This window comes from Planococcus citri, chromosome 5 (assembly GCF_950023065.1).
Source record: "Planococcus citri chromosome 5, ihPlaCitr1.1, whole genome shotgun sequence".
Taxonomy (NCBI): domain Eukaryota; kingdom Metazoa; phylum Arthropoda; class Insecta; order Hemiptera; family Pseudococcidae; genus Planococcus; species Planococcus citri.
In genome coordinates, this window is record NC_088681.1 from 35,575,317 (window position 1) to 35,591,660 (window position 16,344).

General features: G+C 35.7%; 1 protein-coding gene across 1 annotated transcript; it reads right to left on the bottom strand.

Moving 5' to 3' along the window:
- Positions 1–9,416: 9,416 nt before the first annotated feature.
- On the bottom strand, positions 9,417–13,131 carry LOC135847360 (probable cytochrome P450 305a1). The gene is made up of 8 exons (XM_065366839.1): positions 12,972–13,131; positions 11,696–11,950; positions 11,172–11,575; positions 10,953–11,061; positions 10,588–10,768; positions 10,254–10,371; positions 10,009–10,150; positions 9,417–9,885 (listed from the first exon to the last, which is right to left on the bottom strand). Exons 1-8 carry the CDS (start codon positions 13,057–13,059, stop codon positions 9,701–9,703), a joined length of 1,482 nt encoding a protein of 493 aa, XP_065222911.1. The 5' UTR covers positions 13,060–13,131; the 3' UTR covers positions 9,417–9,700.
- Between the last annotated feature and the right edge of the window lie 3,213 nt (positions 13,132–16,344).

Consider the following 16,344-nt stretch of genomic DNA (forward strand, 5'->3'; position numbering starts at 1 on the left):
AATCTCTATGCGATTGAATTGAAGGGATTATCTTAATTCTTATGGAACATCTGAATAACATCATTAATCATTATTTAGAATTAGAAAAGTAGAAAACTAGAAAGTCAAAAGTTGATACCTACATTACAGACTACAGTCCTACACCATGGTTGAGCACTGGCGCCTGGCGCACCCTCCACAGGCCCAAAAAACTCAGGCCTGAGCCCCTGAGGTGTAACCCCTCCCTCCCTCTGTAGGATACCTGATGGTTCCTGATCCTGACTTCTGATCGAGTGGCCAGTCCTCATCCTCACTCCTCAGCTGTCAGCACAACTTTAAATTTAGAGGCGATTGGATTGGATATGACCATGATATGACATCATCTAGTAACAGTAGCAGTGTTGTCATAACGAATTTTTTTTCCGTTATGTTATATCGTTTCGTTTCAGAATTGTGAAATTTTTCGTTACGTTATTTTTCCGTTATTTCGTTACACAGATAATTCCGTTACGTTATGTTTTCCGTTTATCGTTATTATATCATTTCATTTTTCCGTCATTTCGTTATTTCGTTTCGTTTTTCGTTATAGTACAAAAATGCCCAAATTGGGGGTTACTCTGAAAAAACTGAAAAAAGTACAAAATGTTTCAAAAATTTCTCAGTAGTCAGTATTGGTATTGGGGTTGAAAATTTTTGTGGGGATAGGGGATACGCACTAAGGATATACATAATACATAACTTCCAGAAAAATTTTCAAAATCGGTCAACATGGGGCTGAGAAAAGCGTTATTGAAATTTCAGAAAAGGGGGGTCCAAAAAGGGGTGGGGGTGTGGATCTGAAATTTTTCACGCGCAAGTTTCTCCATCATACCAACCTTCCATGCTGATATGAACTCGAATGCTTTCGGGGACCATTTCACCCCCCTTAGGCGCCTATATCCTTCATGTATTTTTCAGGAAACCCCCCTTTTTTGAATAGCGTTGTACCCCCTTGAACATACAAGGAAAGTTGATACATCATTAGATCGGAAATTTGACATAGATTCTTTTATGTTTTATATCAGTGTTGGCAAAACGAAATTAATTTCGTTTCGTTTTTCATAACGTTATGTAAAATGGAACAGCAATTCGTTTTGTTTTGTTTTCGTTATGCCTCTGATTTTTTTTCGTTACGTTTCGCGTTATGCCTTTTTCTATTTCGTTTTTATTTCGTTTTGCCTACTTTTGCTCAAATTTTTTCATTTTCATTTCGTTATGCTTTAAAATAACGTTATGCCTTATGGAAACGTTTTACCCTATGATAACGTTTTGCCTTACAATAACGTTTTGCTTTGTAATAACGTTTCTAGAGTTTTAAAACAACTTCTGTGAAGTAATCATTGCATATTACTAGCAAAGAATACTATAAAAAACGAAAAAAAATGTGGAACAAAACGAAAAAAAGGTGAAATGAAAGTAAAGAAAGGTGAAACGAAATGAAAAAAAGGTGAAACGAAATGAAAAAAAGGTGAAACGAAACGAAAAAAGGTGAAACGAAAAAGTAGGTAAAATGAAAAAAAAAAAAACGAAAAAAACGTTTTGCTTCTCGAAAATCCGTTTTCAAAACGAAAAGTTTTGAAACGTTTCGTTTTCGTCATAACGTTATTTTCTTGGTCTGTATTTCGTTTCATTTTCATTTCGTTTTTGTTTCGTTTTGCGTTTTTTTAACGTTTTACGTAACGAAATAATTTCGTTTTGCCAACACTGTTTTATCTAACCACATATTTTTCGCTAAAATGCAATGCAGGGGAGAAAATGGGGAAAAACTACAATTGACTCTATACAGCCCAAAAGATACTCAGGTATCTCTGTACGTATGTACGCGTATACGTGCGCGCGCGCGTGGGGGGGTACTTTTCGACCTTGTTTGTCAACATGTAAAGCGTTGAAAAACGCACTTCGGTCAGCAGTACCGGTAGCTGCATGGATAAGGTAACGAATTGGAACGCAGGTGGTGTGGGTTCGATTCCCGCGTCGGGCACAAATTTTTTCAAAATTTTTTTTCGCGATTTTTATTTTTACGAGTTGAATTTTTATCAGGGCTTCAAACCCGAACGTTTTCGGGTACGGGTATCGGGTACGGGTACAGATTTATTTCTCAGAGGATCGGGTACGGGTATCGGGTACAGGTATGAAAATTTTAAACGTTCGGGTACAGGTACGGGTTTGGGTATTTTAGGTGAAATACCCGAACTGTACCCGATCTATCGGGTATTTGGGTTCAAAATAGTCTCTATTGGGTACGGGTACAGGTTCGGGTATTCCTCATTTCATTTTTCGGGTACGGGTACGGGTTCGGGTACAGAAATTGTTGGATTTTCGTTCGGGTATTTGGGTATTCGGGTACGGGTACGGGTACGGGTTTGAAGCACTGATTTTTATAGAAAATGTAATTAAATTATTTTTTTTTGCTTTCAAACAATGAATAAATTTATTAATATTATTTTTCGAATTGTATGCCGAATTAGGCGAGGCGAAGCTGAGCCGTTTAAAATTTACATTTCATTCGATGAGCATTACTCCCCTTGGTAAGTTCAGACGGAGGCTAGACATTACCGTGTATGAAGCACTGCGGTTGTTTATAAAAAAATTGTACTCACCGAGGCCGAAGGCCGAGGGAAGTAAACGGACATAGTATGAACAACAAAGTGACCCGCGCAACCGAGGCGAAGCCGAGGTGAGCGGACACAACGCCCCCCAACACTAAAAACAGCTACCTTTAACAAAAACGTGGTGAATATAAAGGGATATAAAAAAAATAGCACCAGCATGTGAAAAACAAAAAATGATACCTGAGTATCTTTTGGGCTGCATAGAGACGATTGTCGAAAAACTGTGCTAGGGGGTACAAATGTGGGTCTGGGGGGAGAAGCTCCAGGCGGATTTAGGGTGGGTTTTAGTATGTCATTTAGGACACCACCCTGAGCATTTTGGCGCAAAAATAATTTCTAATTCGACTGGACTACTTTTATTAGGTAATTAATAATTTTTTAATCATTTTGCAAACTTTTTTAAAAATTTTGTACATTTGAGGAGCTTTATATCAAAACGCACTAACGCCATTTTTTCAATTTTTTGTAAATTGAGAAAAACTGTGAAAATTGAGGAAAGGGGGAGTGGGGGTTAAATGAGGTATCAATGGAAAGAGGAAGTTCTCCTGAGTACCAAACAAGCTTTTGTACAATTTGCGCAGCTTGTGGGAGGGCGGTGGGGGGGAAACAAAAATTTTTTAGTGCGTTTTGATCTGAAAATTTTGTTTTAGTGCGTTTTGATCTGAAAATTGGATGTTAGTGCGTTTTGTTCTGAAAAAATTAGGATTTGGTGCGTTTTGATCTGAAAAAATGAGGATTTAGTGCGTTTTGATCTGAAAAATGTTATGTAGGTATCTTGCACACAGTAGGTTAAAACCAATGAAACCATACAAATTTTCGAAAATAACAAATTGTTAAAAATATTGGTTTTTTGACTTTTTCAAACTATCATTTTAGCATTTTTAGCCATTCATACTGCGCGAATGTGGTGGGGAACATTCTTGTAGGTGATAAAAATTGTGTAGAAGTCGATTAGGATGATGTCGGAGCACCAAAATGCAGTGTTACCACACGCAGAACAAAAAATACAAAAAGTTAAGTGGAGTTGGTGCGTTCTGTTCCAAAATGGAGACAGATGAGTACGTTTTGATCTGAAAGCAAAACTTCAAGCGCCATTTTAAGGTATAAGGAAGGCTTAATTCGTTCTAACGATGGTTGCAATCGATTCCCCGTTGAATTTCACATAAGGATCCGTATCTGACTCATTTTTTTCAAAAATGGTGTTAATGCGTTTTGATATAAAGCTCCTCATTTTTTATTTTTTTTTAATCAATGCTTAGTAAAAAAAAAACGAAAAAAAACGAAAAAAATAACGGAATTTTTTCCGTTTTTCCGTTTTTCGTTTCGTTATGGCACAAAGATTTTTTCATAACGTTATAATTTCGTTATCGTTTCTTCTGTAGAAAATTTCGTTTTCGTTTATCGTTACGTTATTATAACAGAAAAAATTCCGGTTTTTTCCGTTTTTTTCGTTTTTTCGTTACGTTATGAATAACGTTATGACAACACTGAACAGTAGTCAGTAACTCTAACTACCAACATAACTCGTAAAAAAAAGTTGGGATGATTGGAACTGCCTTGCCTAACCATCCACTTCTCTTTAAAATTGAAGAGGTCACACACAACTCACAAATTTTATTTCAGCAACGTTTTGCCAAGGGTTGAAATAAAAAAATTATTTGGTTTCAAAAATCAAAATATCAAGAGTTGTGAGAAAAAAACCAAAAAAGTAAGTAACAAAAGGACGAAACGACGCGAAGGCACATCTAAAATTGGTGAGTTCATTTTAGCATTGAGATTTGCCATATATTTCAACATTCACGTCGAAGAGGAATTGTTTTCTCCTTTCCTCTCTCTCTCATCGTGTTTTCAATTAGATGAAAATCTCAAAAAAATGCATCCAAGTTGTTTTAAGAGTAAGTACATACTTACTTATTAGGAATTGAGAAAACCATTACGAGTAAAATTACCATTTTATTAGAATTGCTCATCCATGAATATTAATTTATGGTAATCCTAAAAATTGAAATATTGTCATATTTGTCCTTGATGTTTCTAGTTCATTCAATTTCATGCGGTTTACTGTTCAATGATGGCGAAACTTTTGCATTTCAGTTTCGGTTTTCAGTTTTCAGTTTCAGTTTCACTTTTTTTTTCAATTTCAGTTTTCGGTGTTTAGTTTCATTCAGTTTTGCTCATTTCAGTTTCAGTTGTAGTTTCAATTTCTTCATTTTAGTTTTGGTTTTTAATCCAGTTCGAGTTTCTGTTTTTAGTTGTTACTGTTCATGATCTCAGTAATCAGCAGGCACCTATTTTGTTTATTTTCCATTTTATTTTCATGTAGGTAGCAGGTGCTCCAAAATATGAATAGGTAGGTGCCAAAAACTTAAACTTGTAGAACTTAGAATGCTCCAGCAATTCATAAACATAACCTCTATTGAACGAGCAATCAGTTTTTCACACATTGAGTACCTATACCTACCTACTTAGCATTTATTTGATCTAAACTCAAAATTAAAGTAGCTCGAATTTTTTTTTTTTTTTTTTTGAAAATTTGAAAATGAAAAATATGAAGTGCTTTTACTTTTATAAATTTTTAAAGTGATCTAGCGCTTTCGATTTTGAATTGAAGCAATTAATGAATGTAAACTAACTCGAGCACTTCGAATCATCTACAAAAAGGCCATATTCATTATTCAAAATATAGCCCATGTCAAAAATTGGAAAACTCGTCTTAGTAAATTTTAATGAAAAAAGAGTAGTTACACGGATTTTTTCAGCCAGGACAAAATTTCCTCCAGCCAGGGCATTGCCCCGGTTGCTCTTGTGTAGGTACGCTACGGCCCCTGCAAATACATAAATAAAGCATTCAGCTTTTTTGATCGTGTTAAGTCATGTGCATGCCTGTATGGTGTAGCGAGAAACCGTTTCATAAACAATACGCGTAATCGTTAAATTCTACCGTAGGGTGTATAAGTTAAGGGGCAATGTGATAAAAACCATTGGGGCTGAAATTTGCGTATTTTCACGCATAGTTCCTCTTATAGGATAACACACTACCATACATCGACACCATATTGACAAACATTCTCGTCATCGATGAAATAACGCAGATATAAAATGTCCGAGCATCTCGAATACAAGTATCCGCATTCGCGTCATTTAACAGTGATTATGCGTCAGACATTGCCAACGCGCATAAATGTGGCAAAAGGTACCTACATTACGGCGCGAATTGAATAGAAAATAATGAGAGACACCGCCATCCATCGCTTCGTACCGTTTTGTCGTAATTATGATAGATTACACGGTCAATTTCAGCTCACTCAATTGAATTTGTCGCATACGAGTATACCTTCTCTCGAAAAAATGAGAGCTTTTTTCTGGGTACACAATATTTTAATGTTTTTAGGCCTACAATACAAAGTACTCGTACCAGTATAGTATATCTACTATACACTACGTGGTCATTTTACTGTATGGTATGTGGCAGATTGTATATTATTTTTGATTAATGCCCCTGTAATCAGTTTTATTTCGATTAATGTCTGTTGCTTTGCAAGAAGAAATTAATGACCGGAGATAATATAGTAAAAACATACACCAGAAACATACAGGGTGTCCCATCGAACATCTATCATAGGTACGTTCCGCGTTCTTTGAATTCAGTTATGACTTATTCGATTATCTTTAAAAAGAACAGTATTTAAAAATGGTCTTTTTAGGGGAAAATATGTAATGTACTTAGTCTAAATGTTTCCTTTTCGCTTGGAACTTGATTCACTGAATCCCTGTACGAAGAAATTCCATGTTTACCTGCATACTTAAGTATTTTTTATATTTAAATAAAATAATACGCGGAAGACGAGTTGAATCATTTTTTTCTAGAAACTACGTGGTCAATACCAGAGCCTTGTTAATTAGCCGCAATTGTTGTGTCATTTAAAGAAGTACCTACTACCTATTCATTGTTTAGTTCTTCGGTTTGTATAGACACAACCGAGTTTATTTATTCAGCCACCAACATCGAACCACAGTCTGGTATTATTTGAGGAGTACTTAACATTCACCAGGAGCTATTAAAGAATATTATAAACCCCTCCAGTCGAGTACCTATTTTATACAATTATGATAATACAATCGTTCGCTTGTGAATCAAAAGTAGGTATAAGTATACTTACCTATGCTCGTAAACCTATACAAAATTTTGAATAATCTCGAGTGAAAAATTTTCCATGTAGGTAGGTATGTAGAAATATTGTAAACTTACACTGCATTGGCTACCTACCTAGACCTACCTATACTTATACCGTACATACCTGTACTTACGTTACATGAAGTAGTCGAAAATATAGGTATTAAAGTCGAGAGTCTGTTTTGAAATACTCGTATCGTGAAAACACCTACCTATACCCGTTGGGAAATTCACGTAATAGAGAGATATACTAGTTAAGTTCGGTTGTCTACCACAAGCACAGGGTGATGGGAATGCTTCGAGGAATATGTTTCATGGCTTTTATACTACCTATATCACGGTTCGAATAGGAAATTCACTTTTGAATGATGCCTTTTACGGTGTCGTTAAAACCACATCATCAAACTGAAACATCGCCTGGTAAATTTCCCCGAGGATTGATTCGGCGCGGCGTCGCCCGTTGTTGCGAATACGTAAACGACTAATTTACGATTATAGTACCTACTTTGTTGAAACATAAGGTAATGGAAGGTGCAATTTGTGAGAATTTTATGAATTTTCGATATCAAAGATAATACGATGTGTCTTTGAGGGGCCGTTTTGTGGGTAATGTAAGTTCTAAGGTGTAATAATGTTTGAAAGTAGGTTGTTTGTTTTGATTTCCTAATATAGAGCAGAGCCTGTTTCGGGATTATCTCGAAGCTGTCCAAATCCAACAATTTTTATACCTACTTGTCAATCTATTGATTTTACTTCAGGCTGTCTTTTGAAAAAATTCCAATACAGCCCATGAGCTCAATTTGGAGCACTCTACATCTCCAAATGGGAAAATTTGAATTTTTACTGCAAAAAATCGAAAAATAAAATTTACGAGAAGACTTTTGAACAGACACTCCAACTTCCCAGCTAAATCGAAAGAACATGTCCCGAAATCCTTCGTAACCAAAATTTTAGATCCTAAAGTTCATTTTAAATTTTTGGTGAATTTTTCAAAATCCAAACATTAAAAAAAAAAAACTGTTTTAAGGGTGAGATTTTTTTTGAGCAAATTGAACCAAAGTGAATAATTTTTTTAGTTCAGCTCTCACGCATCAACAACTAGATAGGTACTAATTTTGGGTCATTCTGAAGCCTTCGGCAAATTTTCAATTGTCTCCAGACTTCAAATAACCTAGGAAAAAATGCACTTTTTTATGGCCTATTTTATTCAATATTTTTTCCCAGCATGCGGTTTTTACGTAGGTACTTAATAGTAGGTACCTCTTCCTCTCAAAACTGCGCACAAAAAAAAGAACAACATTAATCTCATCTTCAAAAGAATACACGAACGAATACCATGCGCTGGCGAAGGAAACGTGTATCCCCATAATTTAAACTTTTTTGTGTATATTTACACAAGCAACTATTCGCGCCACGAAATAAAATTTTATACCGAGCTACCACAACTCGTGTATGCTTATGTACTGTTGCAGAGATTTTTGTTTCGTCGAGATAACTACTTCCTCGATTAGCTGAGAAAAGTTTGCATTTTGTAATTTAAACTCGTTTCGCAAATGTTGTACGCGGCGCTTTTGCCGAGCACAAGTTTTCTTAACGAAGAATTTTTTATGGTAAGAGTTGAGCGAAGCGATGGCTTGGTACTCCGCATACAGTTCTCGTGTTTGAGAGAAATTTCCACCATGCACCGCAAGTTGGAGTCGGACGATTAACGTCTGTTCGTGAAGGTGACGCAGCACGTGTTCGAAGCGGTGTTATGAAAAAATAATATGGGTATCCAAGTTTTGCGCCTTGCCTTGCGTAGTTTCCAAGTACGTTTTGAACGTTGCTCTTTGAATAAAAATTATGATTTCGTGGTATAGCCTACGAATACGAGTTCAAAGGATTGATCTCCAAAAGGTTATCACTTATCAAGAGTAATTCTAGAAAAAAAGAAGAAAGGTAGGCTATGGGTCTATGCATAAAGAACAAATTTTCAGTCCTCTGAAAACCAGTTTAAAAATTTTTGAAATTGTGCTTGAGGCAGACAAGGGAATTATCAAACTGTCGGAACTGTCCTCATTTGATTTTTAATATTATGCTATTTTAAACACAATTTTCAAGGTATTCACATTCTCTCTATATCAGTTTCAAACTACTTACAAATGACTTCCGATTTTTTTTTTTTTTAGTAGACCTTGAAATTTACTTTGAAACCCTCAAATAGTTATGGGGGAGGGAGGGGCTCAATTGGGAAAAATACAGAAAAAAAACTCTTGTAAAGGTAGGTACACTTCTAATTCAAGTTGAAATTTTCAAAAGTTTCACTTTTTTCAATTATGACCTTTTTGCCAACTGACGAGTGAGAATCGCCAATCAGACAACTTTTTCCATTTTCCGGACGTGTGGTGGGTAAAATCTCCCTGCCCCTCGCCTTCGGTACGGCTCTGTGGGTATCTTGACTCTTTGAGTGACTTATTTCTTAAAATGTCGTGTGTCGGATCTATATAAACCGTTCGATCCCATATAGTCAGTAATTATTAAACTCCACGTCTTTGAATTTTCCGAAATACATATGGGATTAAAAGAGAACTCAGAAGAGTGATGGTTAATTCAATGATTTCCAAAAATCAAAATTGTTGATAGGTATGAATTTTTATGTAATTAAAGTACAAATAAAAGAAGTTCTATAACAAAATAGCCCATAGGTATAGGTATATCAAGTTGAAGTAACTTTCGGTATTTTCTTCAAAACTAAAATTTATGACTATAGGTATTTGAAAATTTGAACTTTCATGATTCCTTCAGCAGTTGTGTAGATAAAATATTTTGTTCAATTTCAAACCTATTGGAATTCCAAAAAGTAATCGTTGCCTACGGCACGCTGGATGAAGAACGAACTTCTGTATAGGTAGGTAACTCATTGAACTTTGCGAACTTCCAAATTAACGGTATATGGTTGAGGTGTCAACAAAATTCCAGCTTTTGGCATAGAAGTGGGTCCTGGATCATCAGAGAATGTAATTTTGTAGCGATTGAAAAGTGCAGTGAAAGTTGAAAACAAAAAACTTTTCACCAGCACTTCGCCAGGACAGCGTCTTTTCCCTGAAATTTCATAACGCATGTTAGGTATTTAACTTCTAGGTAACTAGGTATATGAGAAGTTGAACTTGTATTGGACACCTATTATCATGCAGGTTTTATAACAACTTATGACTTGATATTTACCCAAACCAAAAATACATAACCCTTCATCATGAATAAGTTTCCCATCTTCAGTTAAAAATCGTTCAGGTCTGAATACTTCAGGATCATTCCATCTAGCTTTGTCATAATGGATCGATCTCAAACTCATCAAAACAATCGTATTCTAAAATAATTCTTAGGATCATGAATTTGAACTCCAGTTTAAGGTAGCATAATAATCAATTGTGTTGACAAGATATTCTATAGGTACCTAAATAGGTACCTACCTTGGAAATGTGATATCCGTCCAATGTAGTGTTTTTTAAAACCCTTCTAGGTCCTGCAGTGGGTACAATATGTTGGAATCTTTGTGATTCCTGTAACAGTGCTTCAACGTATGGTAGTCTGTAATAAGCAAAAGTTAATGATTCAGATAGGATATTTCTCTATTGCATAGATAGGTACTACTTATTGCACTCAAGAATGCTGAATTGAAAAGTGCAAGAACAGTTTTGGTGAATATTGCACAGGTTTGTGCGATAAAAACTAAAACTTTAGTAGCGAGTCATCTTACTAGTGTACTTCTTCATTATTCGAGTACATAGATACTTGGGTACCTACTTTGTTTTGTCTTCAATTGATGGTATTTGATTACACTTCAAAACTTTATCGATTTCCTCATGAAGTTTTTGTTGCACTTTGGGATTATTTATAGTTGCTAGCACTGCAAAATCCAATGTGTTGCTTGTTGTCAGGGTACCAGCAAGGAAGAAATCCAAGCAAATGGCGATCAATTGGTCATCTGTTAAAAAAAAAAAAAATAGGTGATCAATTCATCTACTTTAAACATTTCATGGGATTGGTACTGATTTTGACTCAAAGAAGGTGAGTGGATACATCTAACATTTAGATATGTGGGCATCTAAGTGTTCTTAATTACCTATATCATTTATCAAGTATACTACCACCAGTAATTTAATTTTTACCTGTAAACGTGCTAGTATCTGGATTAGAAGATTCCATCTCATGCAAATAAACGTCTATAAAATCTCTCATGTCATTGGTAATAGTTTTTTTGTGTTCACTAATGATTCCCTAAGAAATTCATCAAGGATACTTTTACCGATTCAAATATTCAAATTTTCATTTGTTGGCAAATGATAGAATATTTTTTTCCCAAAAAAGTAGATAATTATTAGTCTTACTTGAAAAAGTTCAAATAATTTGACGTTCAAAGACTGAATCCCCGTATAACCACAATAATCCGGGGCAACGAATCTCAACCAAGGAAACTGGTTCAATAATCCACCGGCCATATCAAAGGCGCCGCAACGCGCACGTAATAACTGTAATAGTTCATCGAGTTTATCGCCGTCTTTGGAGAACTGTTTACCACCGGTGATCGTCCACAAGACATCCAAAAATGACGCCGAAAATACTTTATTCAAAGAAATATTCTCTCGCTGGTTATCCAGTGAATTAAGCAATTCGTGGAGTTTATTTTTGATAAGATTTTCAGTCACCAGTTTACCAAAACCTAATTGTTTCAGTTGCCTTTCAGTGAAATTTCTTTGTTCCTGCCATAGTTTACCATCAGTCATGGTAATACCTAGTGCGAGAAAGTGATTCGTGAGTTGATGATTTATTTTGCATACCTACTACCTACTTATGGTAGTCGTTAGTTTTTACGCATTGTAAGCCAAGTTGAAAAATTATTAATACATATTACCTTTTCTGGAACCCATAGTTCTTAACCTAATAAAAAAATCATCCGGTCTTCCTTGAAATTCATTTCTTATGAAAACTTGTTGCACTAGTTTGCGTCCAAAAACTACAATGTATTCATCACTGCCCAACTTCAGACTTATTATGTTTGATTTGTAATCTTGGTGTAACTTTATCAAAGCTTTGTATTGGCCACCTAATTTTTCGCTTAGTTTTTTCATAAGAAACGTATTGCCAACAATGGGCCATCTGCAAGGACCTAAAAATAGAAATTAGATAGGTAAATATATGAGTAACTTCCATGGTGCATCAGTAGAGGTAGATATGTTGTGTGAGTACAAAGTTGGACAAAATTGAGCCGGATACCTACCTGATGTGTGATTTTTTAAACTCGGTTTTTAATTATTTTAAAAAAAGCACAACAAATTTCAATTTTCGCATTCTCAATTGTTTTTTTCTTTCTTTTTTAAATTTGAAATTTGTTGAAAATAATATTGGCAATAGGTATTTGCAAATTTTGATTTTTGCTACAAATATTTGCAAACTTTAGGGTAGGTACGTTGATAAAAATTTTCAAATTCGAAATAGATAATTTTACCATTTTCAAGTAGTTAAGTAACAATAACTGATGCACTACACTGGTTTACACGCACGTATGTTCACTCGGGGATGTTCTCAAATGTTGGCGAATATTCTCAGCAAAAATCAAAATGTGGTCAGGATTTGTTCACTTTCCCCCTCAACACAAATTGTTGAGAATTTTCAAAATAACCATAATGAGAATATTATTGCCAACACTACCTTGAAAATCACTTTTGAGATTTCCTACTGGAATTCTAAGAATCTTTGAATTTTTGAGACGCCGAGCACCACGAAAAATGGCGAAAATCATCCGCAGTTTGATTTTTTGTAGGATAACATTTGTTTTTTCCAGTTGAAGTTATCTGGAACGAAAGGCTTTTCGAATTTTCAGTAGGTACCTATACCTACTTGACTTTACAACTAGATAGGTACTTAATTGTCAATTGTCACATGACACACACTAAGAGAACTATTAGGTATTCGATAAGAGTTACTGTAAAATACCTAATAGTTATGTTGCCCCTCTGATTATCCTTTTTTTTTGGTGTAAAATTTACTAAATTTTATACGTAGTACCATTACATGTTACTGAAAAATTTAGTAAAGTACTGTGTACGTAAGTACGTACTTTGAGTACTTCGGTATTATGCATGGCAATAGGTACATAGCTGATCTCAAAAATAAATGAATAATGTTACCTGGAGGACATTTGGACGGCTTTGTTACCGTTGAAATCAAATACAGAATAGAAATTACAAAAAAACAATACGCGATAAACAACGACATTTTTTGTTTAAGTTATGCCGATTTTTAACAAAAAATTTAAAACATATTGGTGATGCTACCCGTGCGTTTTATTTTGCATGTAAGGTTATCTAATGGTTATCACTTTTCAAAGAAAAAGATACGAACACGCTGTTACTATGTGATATGTGATAAGTGAATACCGTGGGCGCAGAAAGGGGCTAAGTCCATTTTCGCACTTTTCAGGAATAACAAAAAACTGATTTATTTGAAAATCAAAAATTTTTGGTAAACATGCTTAAGGTCATTGAAAGAGGACCCCAAGACACAATTTTTAGCACTGTTTAGAAAAAAAAATATTTACGTGCGCCGGCGCTGTTGCTGCCTAAACAAATGGGACTTAGACCCTTTCTGCACCCAATTGACAAAATTTCTTTTGAAATTGCTCGGGCACGAATGGGACTTGATTCTACATCTAAGTACATCATTTAGACTGCTATCTCGTTTAAATTGACCAGAAACCCCTTAAGTTCTAAGACTTTTTGCCGAAGTTGTTGATTTTTTCATCATTTTTCAGTTCAGAGATTAACTTGAATTTCAAAAAATGGTCTTCTCAAAAATGTTGGTTACTTTTCAAGGGATTTAAAAATTTTTACAAAAAAGTCATTTTCCCGGCAGTTTTGCGGAAATCTGACATCACCAGTCGATCCGACGTGCTTTGAAACCCCTATATCCGTGAAAAAAAAATTCCAAAAATGTGACTTGGTCCCTTCCTGCACCCACCGATTCAATTATGGCTCATCTAGTTTTTTTCATCGTGGTAGGTACCTAAATGTAAGATTTATCAAGTTTTGGCAAAAGAGCCGCTAGAGGTGTCTACCTTCGATTTCAATGGAAAAGCGAGCTTGACCGAAATATCAGCTACTCAAATTGCCTACACCTACCTACGTTTTTAATGAAAATGACGAAAATTACTTCTATAGCTGCCAGGTCGACTCCTCCAAACAGAATTATTTATATAAAATGCTAAAGGTAGGTAGGTACCTATCCAGTCATTCTGAGAGTTCCAGATATTTACTTATAATGCTTTTAAGTAAGTACCTACTTCATCATCGAGTCGTATAACCGCTCGTGGTGGTATCGCGTACAAATCAACGCGTACCCTTATGCCGAATTGGGTATTTGGGCTAACATCCTTTATGTTGGTGTTGCCTCTATCGCGTTGATGACGTATCTCATGGAAATTTATTTTCGAGCTTCCACTAGTAGTTTCCCGTTGCTTACTAGTGACATCTACACAAGCACCTTGGAGCTAGCCGGGTAGTTTAGAGACCCTGAGCTCCTCAGTGTTGACCTCTATAGACGCTAGAACCAGTTTCAGCTCTTTGATTCTGCTAACAGATGGCGTGCATTATCTGTTAGCTCGGCTAGTAACTGGTAGTCCCCCAGTACTTGGCGTGTAATGTTGATAATTGCACGAAAGATTTTTAATTACACGCACAAGCTTGCCTCTGTAGCTGGGTTTGAACCGGGTACCTCGTGAACGGTGGTCCGCGGCTCTACCTACTACGCCACCGAGGGACTCTTAGTACCTACTTACCTATAGCCTATTTTGAAAAAACACAGCCCATATGAGTACCTTAGAGTCAAACCCAGAATTCTCCACTTTTCACCATTTTGAGAAAAACGCAAAAAACTGATGAAAGGTGGGAATCAGTAGTAGCAGGCTTCTGATCTCGCCTATATATAGTGCTTCGGGTAACAATCGAATTGACAAAAAAAAAATTTTTTTCAAGTTTTTCCACAGCAGTAATTCACGATACCATTTTGGAGAATTCTGGTTTTGACTCCAAGTCTGTAAAAAATGTCTAAAATACACGAAAATGCATGATAAAATGAGGGATAATTCTAGATTCAAGTCTGTTGAAAGTATCTCAAGGTTGTTTATAGTCGACCAGAATGAAAAAAAAAAATTTTTTTGAAATATTTTTTCCAAGTTTGACTCGAACCCGGTACTTTGGACCCCCTAACCATCATGGTATCGAATGGGGTAAAATGTTGAATGGCAATTGATGCGTACCTACTAACTGTACCCAAAACGACCATAATCTCATTTTTGAACATTTTGGACATTTTTCGGAATTTTACTCTGACCCGGTACTTTGGACCCCCCTGACTGCGTCATTGTGTCAGATACGTAAAAACGGAGAATGGCAATCGATGCGTACCTACTAACTGTACCCAAAACGATCATAACCTCATTTTTGAAAAATTTGGAGAATTCTTGGTTTGACTCTAAGGTACTCATATGTTCGTGTAGTGCAACTCTCATATCTCCATTAGGTAGGTATTTGCCTTTCGTCTAGTTCGTAAAGTAATGTGTTCCAGTTCCAAATTATAGGTTCAAGTATTTCTCATGACGAGCATAAGATTGCTTGGAACTGAGCTTCAAAAATGTTTGAAAAATAATTCCTTTTACACCACCTATAAAAAAATGTATATATAAAAATTTCACTCAAATTGAAAAATTATTTTACAAAAATTTGCAAAAAAAAACCATAAGTATTAAAAAAATGTGCATTACAAAGAATTAAGTTGGTTTGCACGTAATGGCCGGATATAACATTAGTCGGAAGAGCGCTATACGCACATCAATGTGGCCTGTCATAGCGGAAGAATCAGTGTCGATTTTAACCCCTCAATGACGCGAGTTTATCGTCGAAGTATAGCAGCGATTATTAGTCGCTTTAATTGATTCTGTCAATCACACTACTCTCGCAGAAAAGGGTTTAAATGCCACTCAAAAAGTTTTACTTTGAAAATATGAGCTAATTCCTTTCGGCGTGCGAAATAAATGTTGTACGCGTATTTTGAAACAATTCGTTCACTGCAAAAGCGCAATATGTTTCCGTTTCCCTTTTTGTATTTTCAGATACGAGTGCGAGGCGGGTCCTCGACTCCTCGTCCGATTGTGGACGCTAAATGCGTGTTTGACAGCGAATGTAAACTCCGTAACGTTAATTACGTTGAACAATATCTGTTTTTGACTAGACTATTCCGGCGTCCAAATATATTGCTGTACGAGACCATGCACTATTGAAAGGGATGATAATATGAGCTCATCGTTTGTAAAGTGTCCGCAAAAAAGATGCACATTTTTTGAAAAACTGTACCATATACCCATTCGCAGGCCAGGATATTTCTTAATTTTGAGACTAATGTTACGAGAGATGCATCCTGGTAAGCAGATAAATGTTTGAACCGTGTAAAAGAAAATCACATTAAATCCAAAAACAGGTAGGTTAGGTGCATACTTCAACAAGCCAA

Bases quoted from the DNA above. Each gene is read 5' to 3' on its own strand.
- LOC135847360 (XM_065366839.1), bottom strand. From the start codon at position 13,059: ATGTCGTTGTTTATCGCGTATTGTTTTTTTGTAATTTCTATTCTGTAT. The intron at 11,062-11,171 runs GTAAGACTAATA...TGAATTTCTTAG, and splicing joins AATTATTTGAACTTTTTCAA to GGAATCATTAGTGAACACAA. The intron at 10,372-10,587 runs GTAGGTACCCAA...TGCTTATTACAG, and splicing joins TCAATTGAAGACAAAACAAA to ACTACCATACGTTGAAGCAC.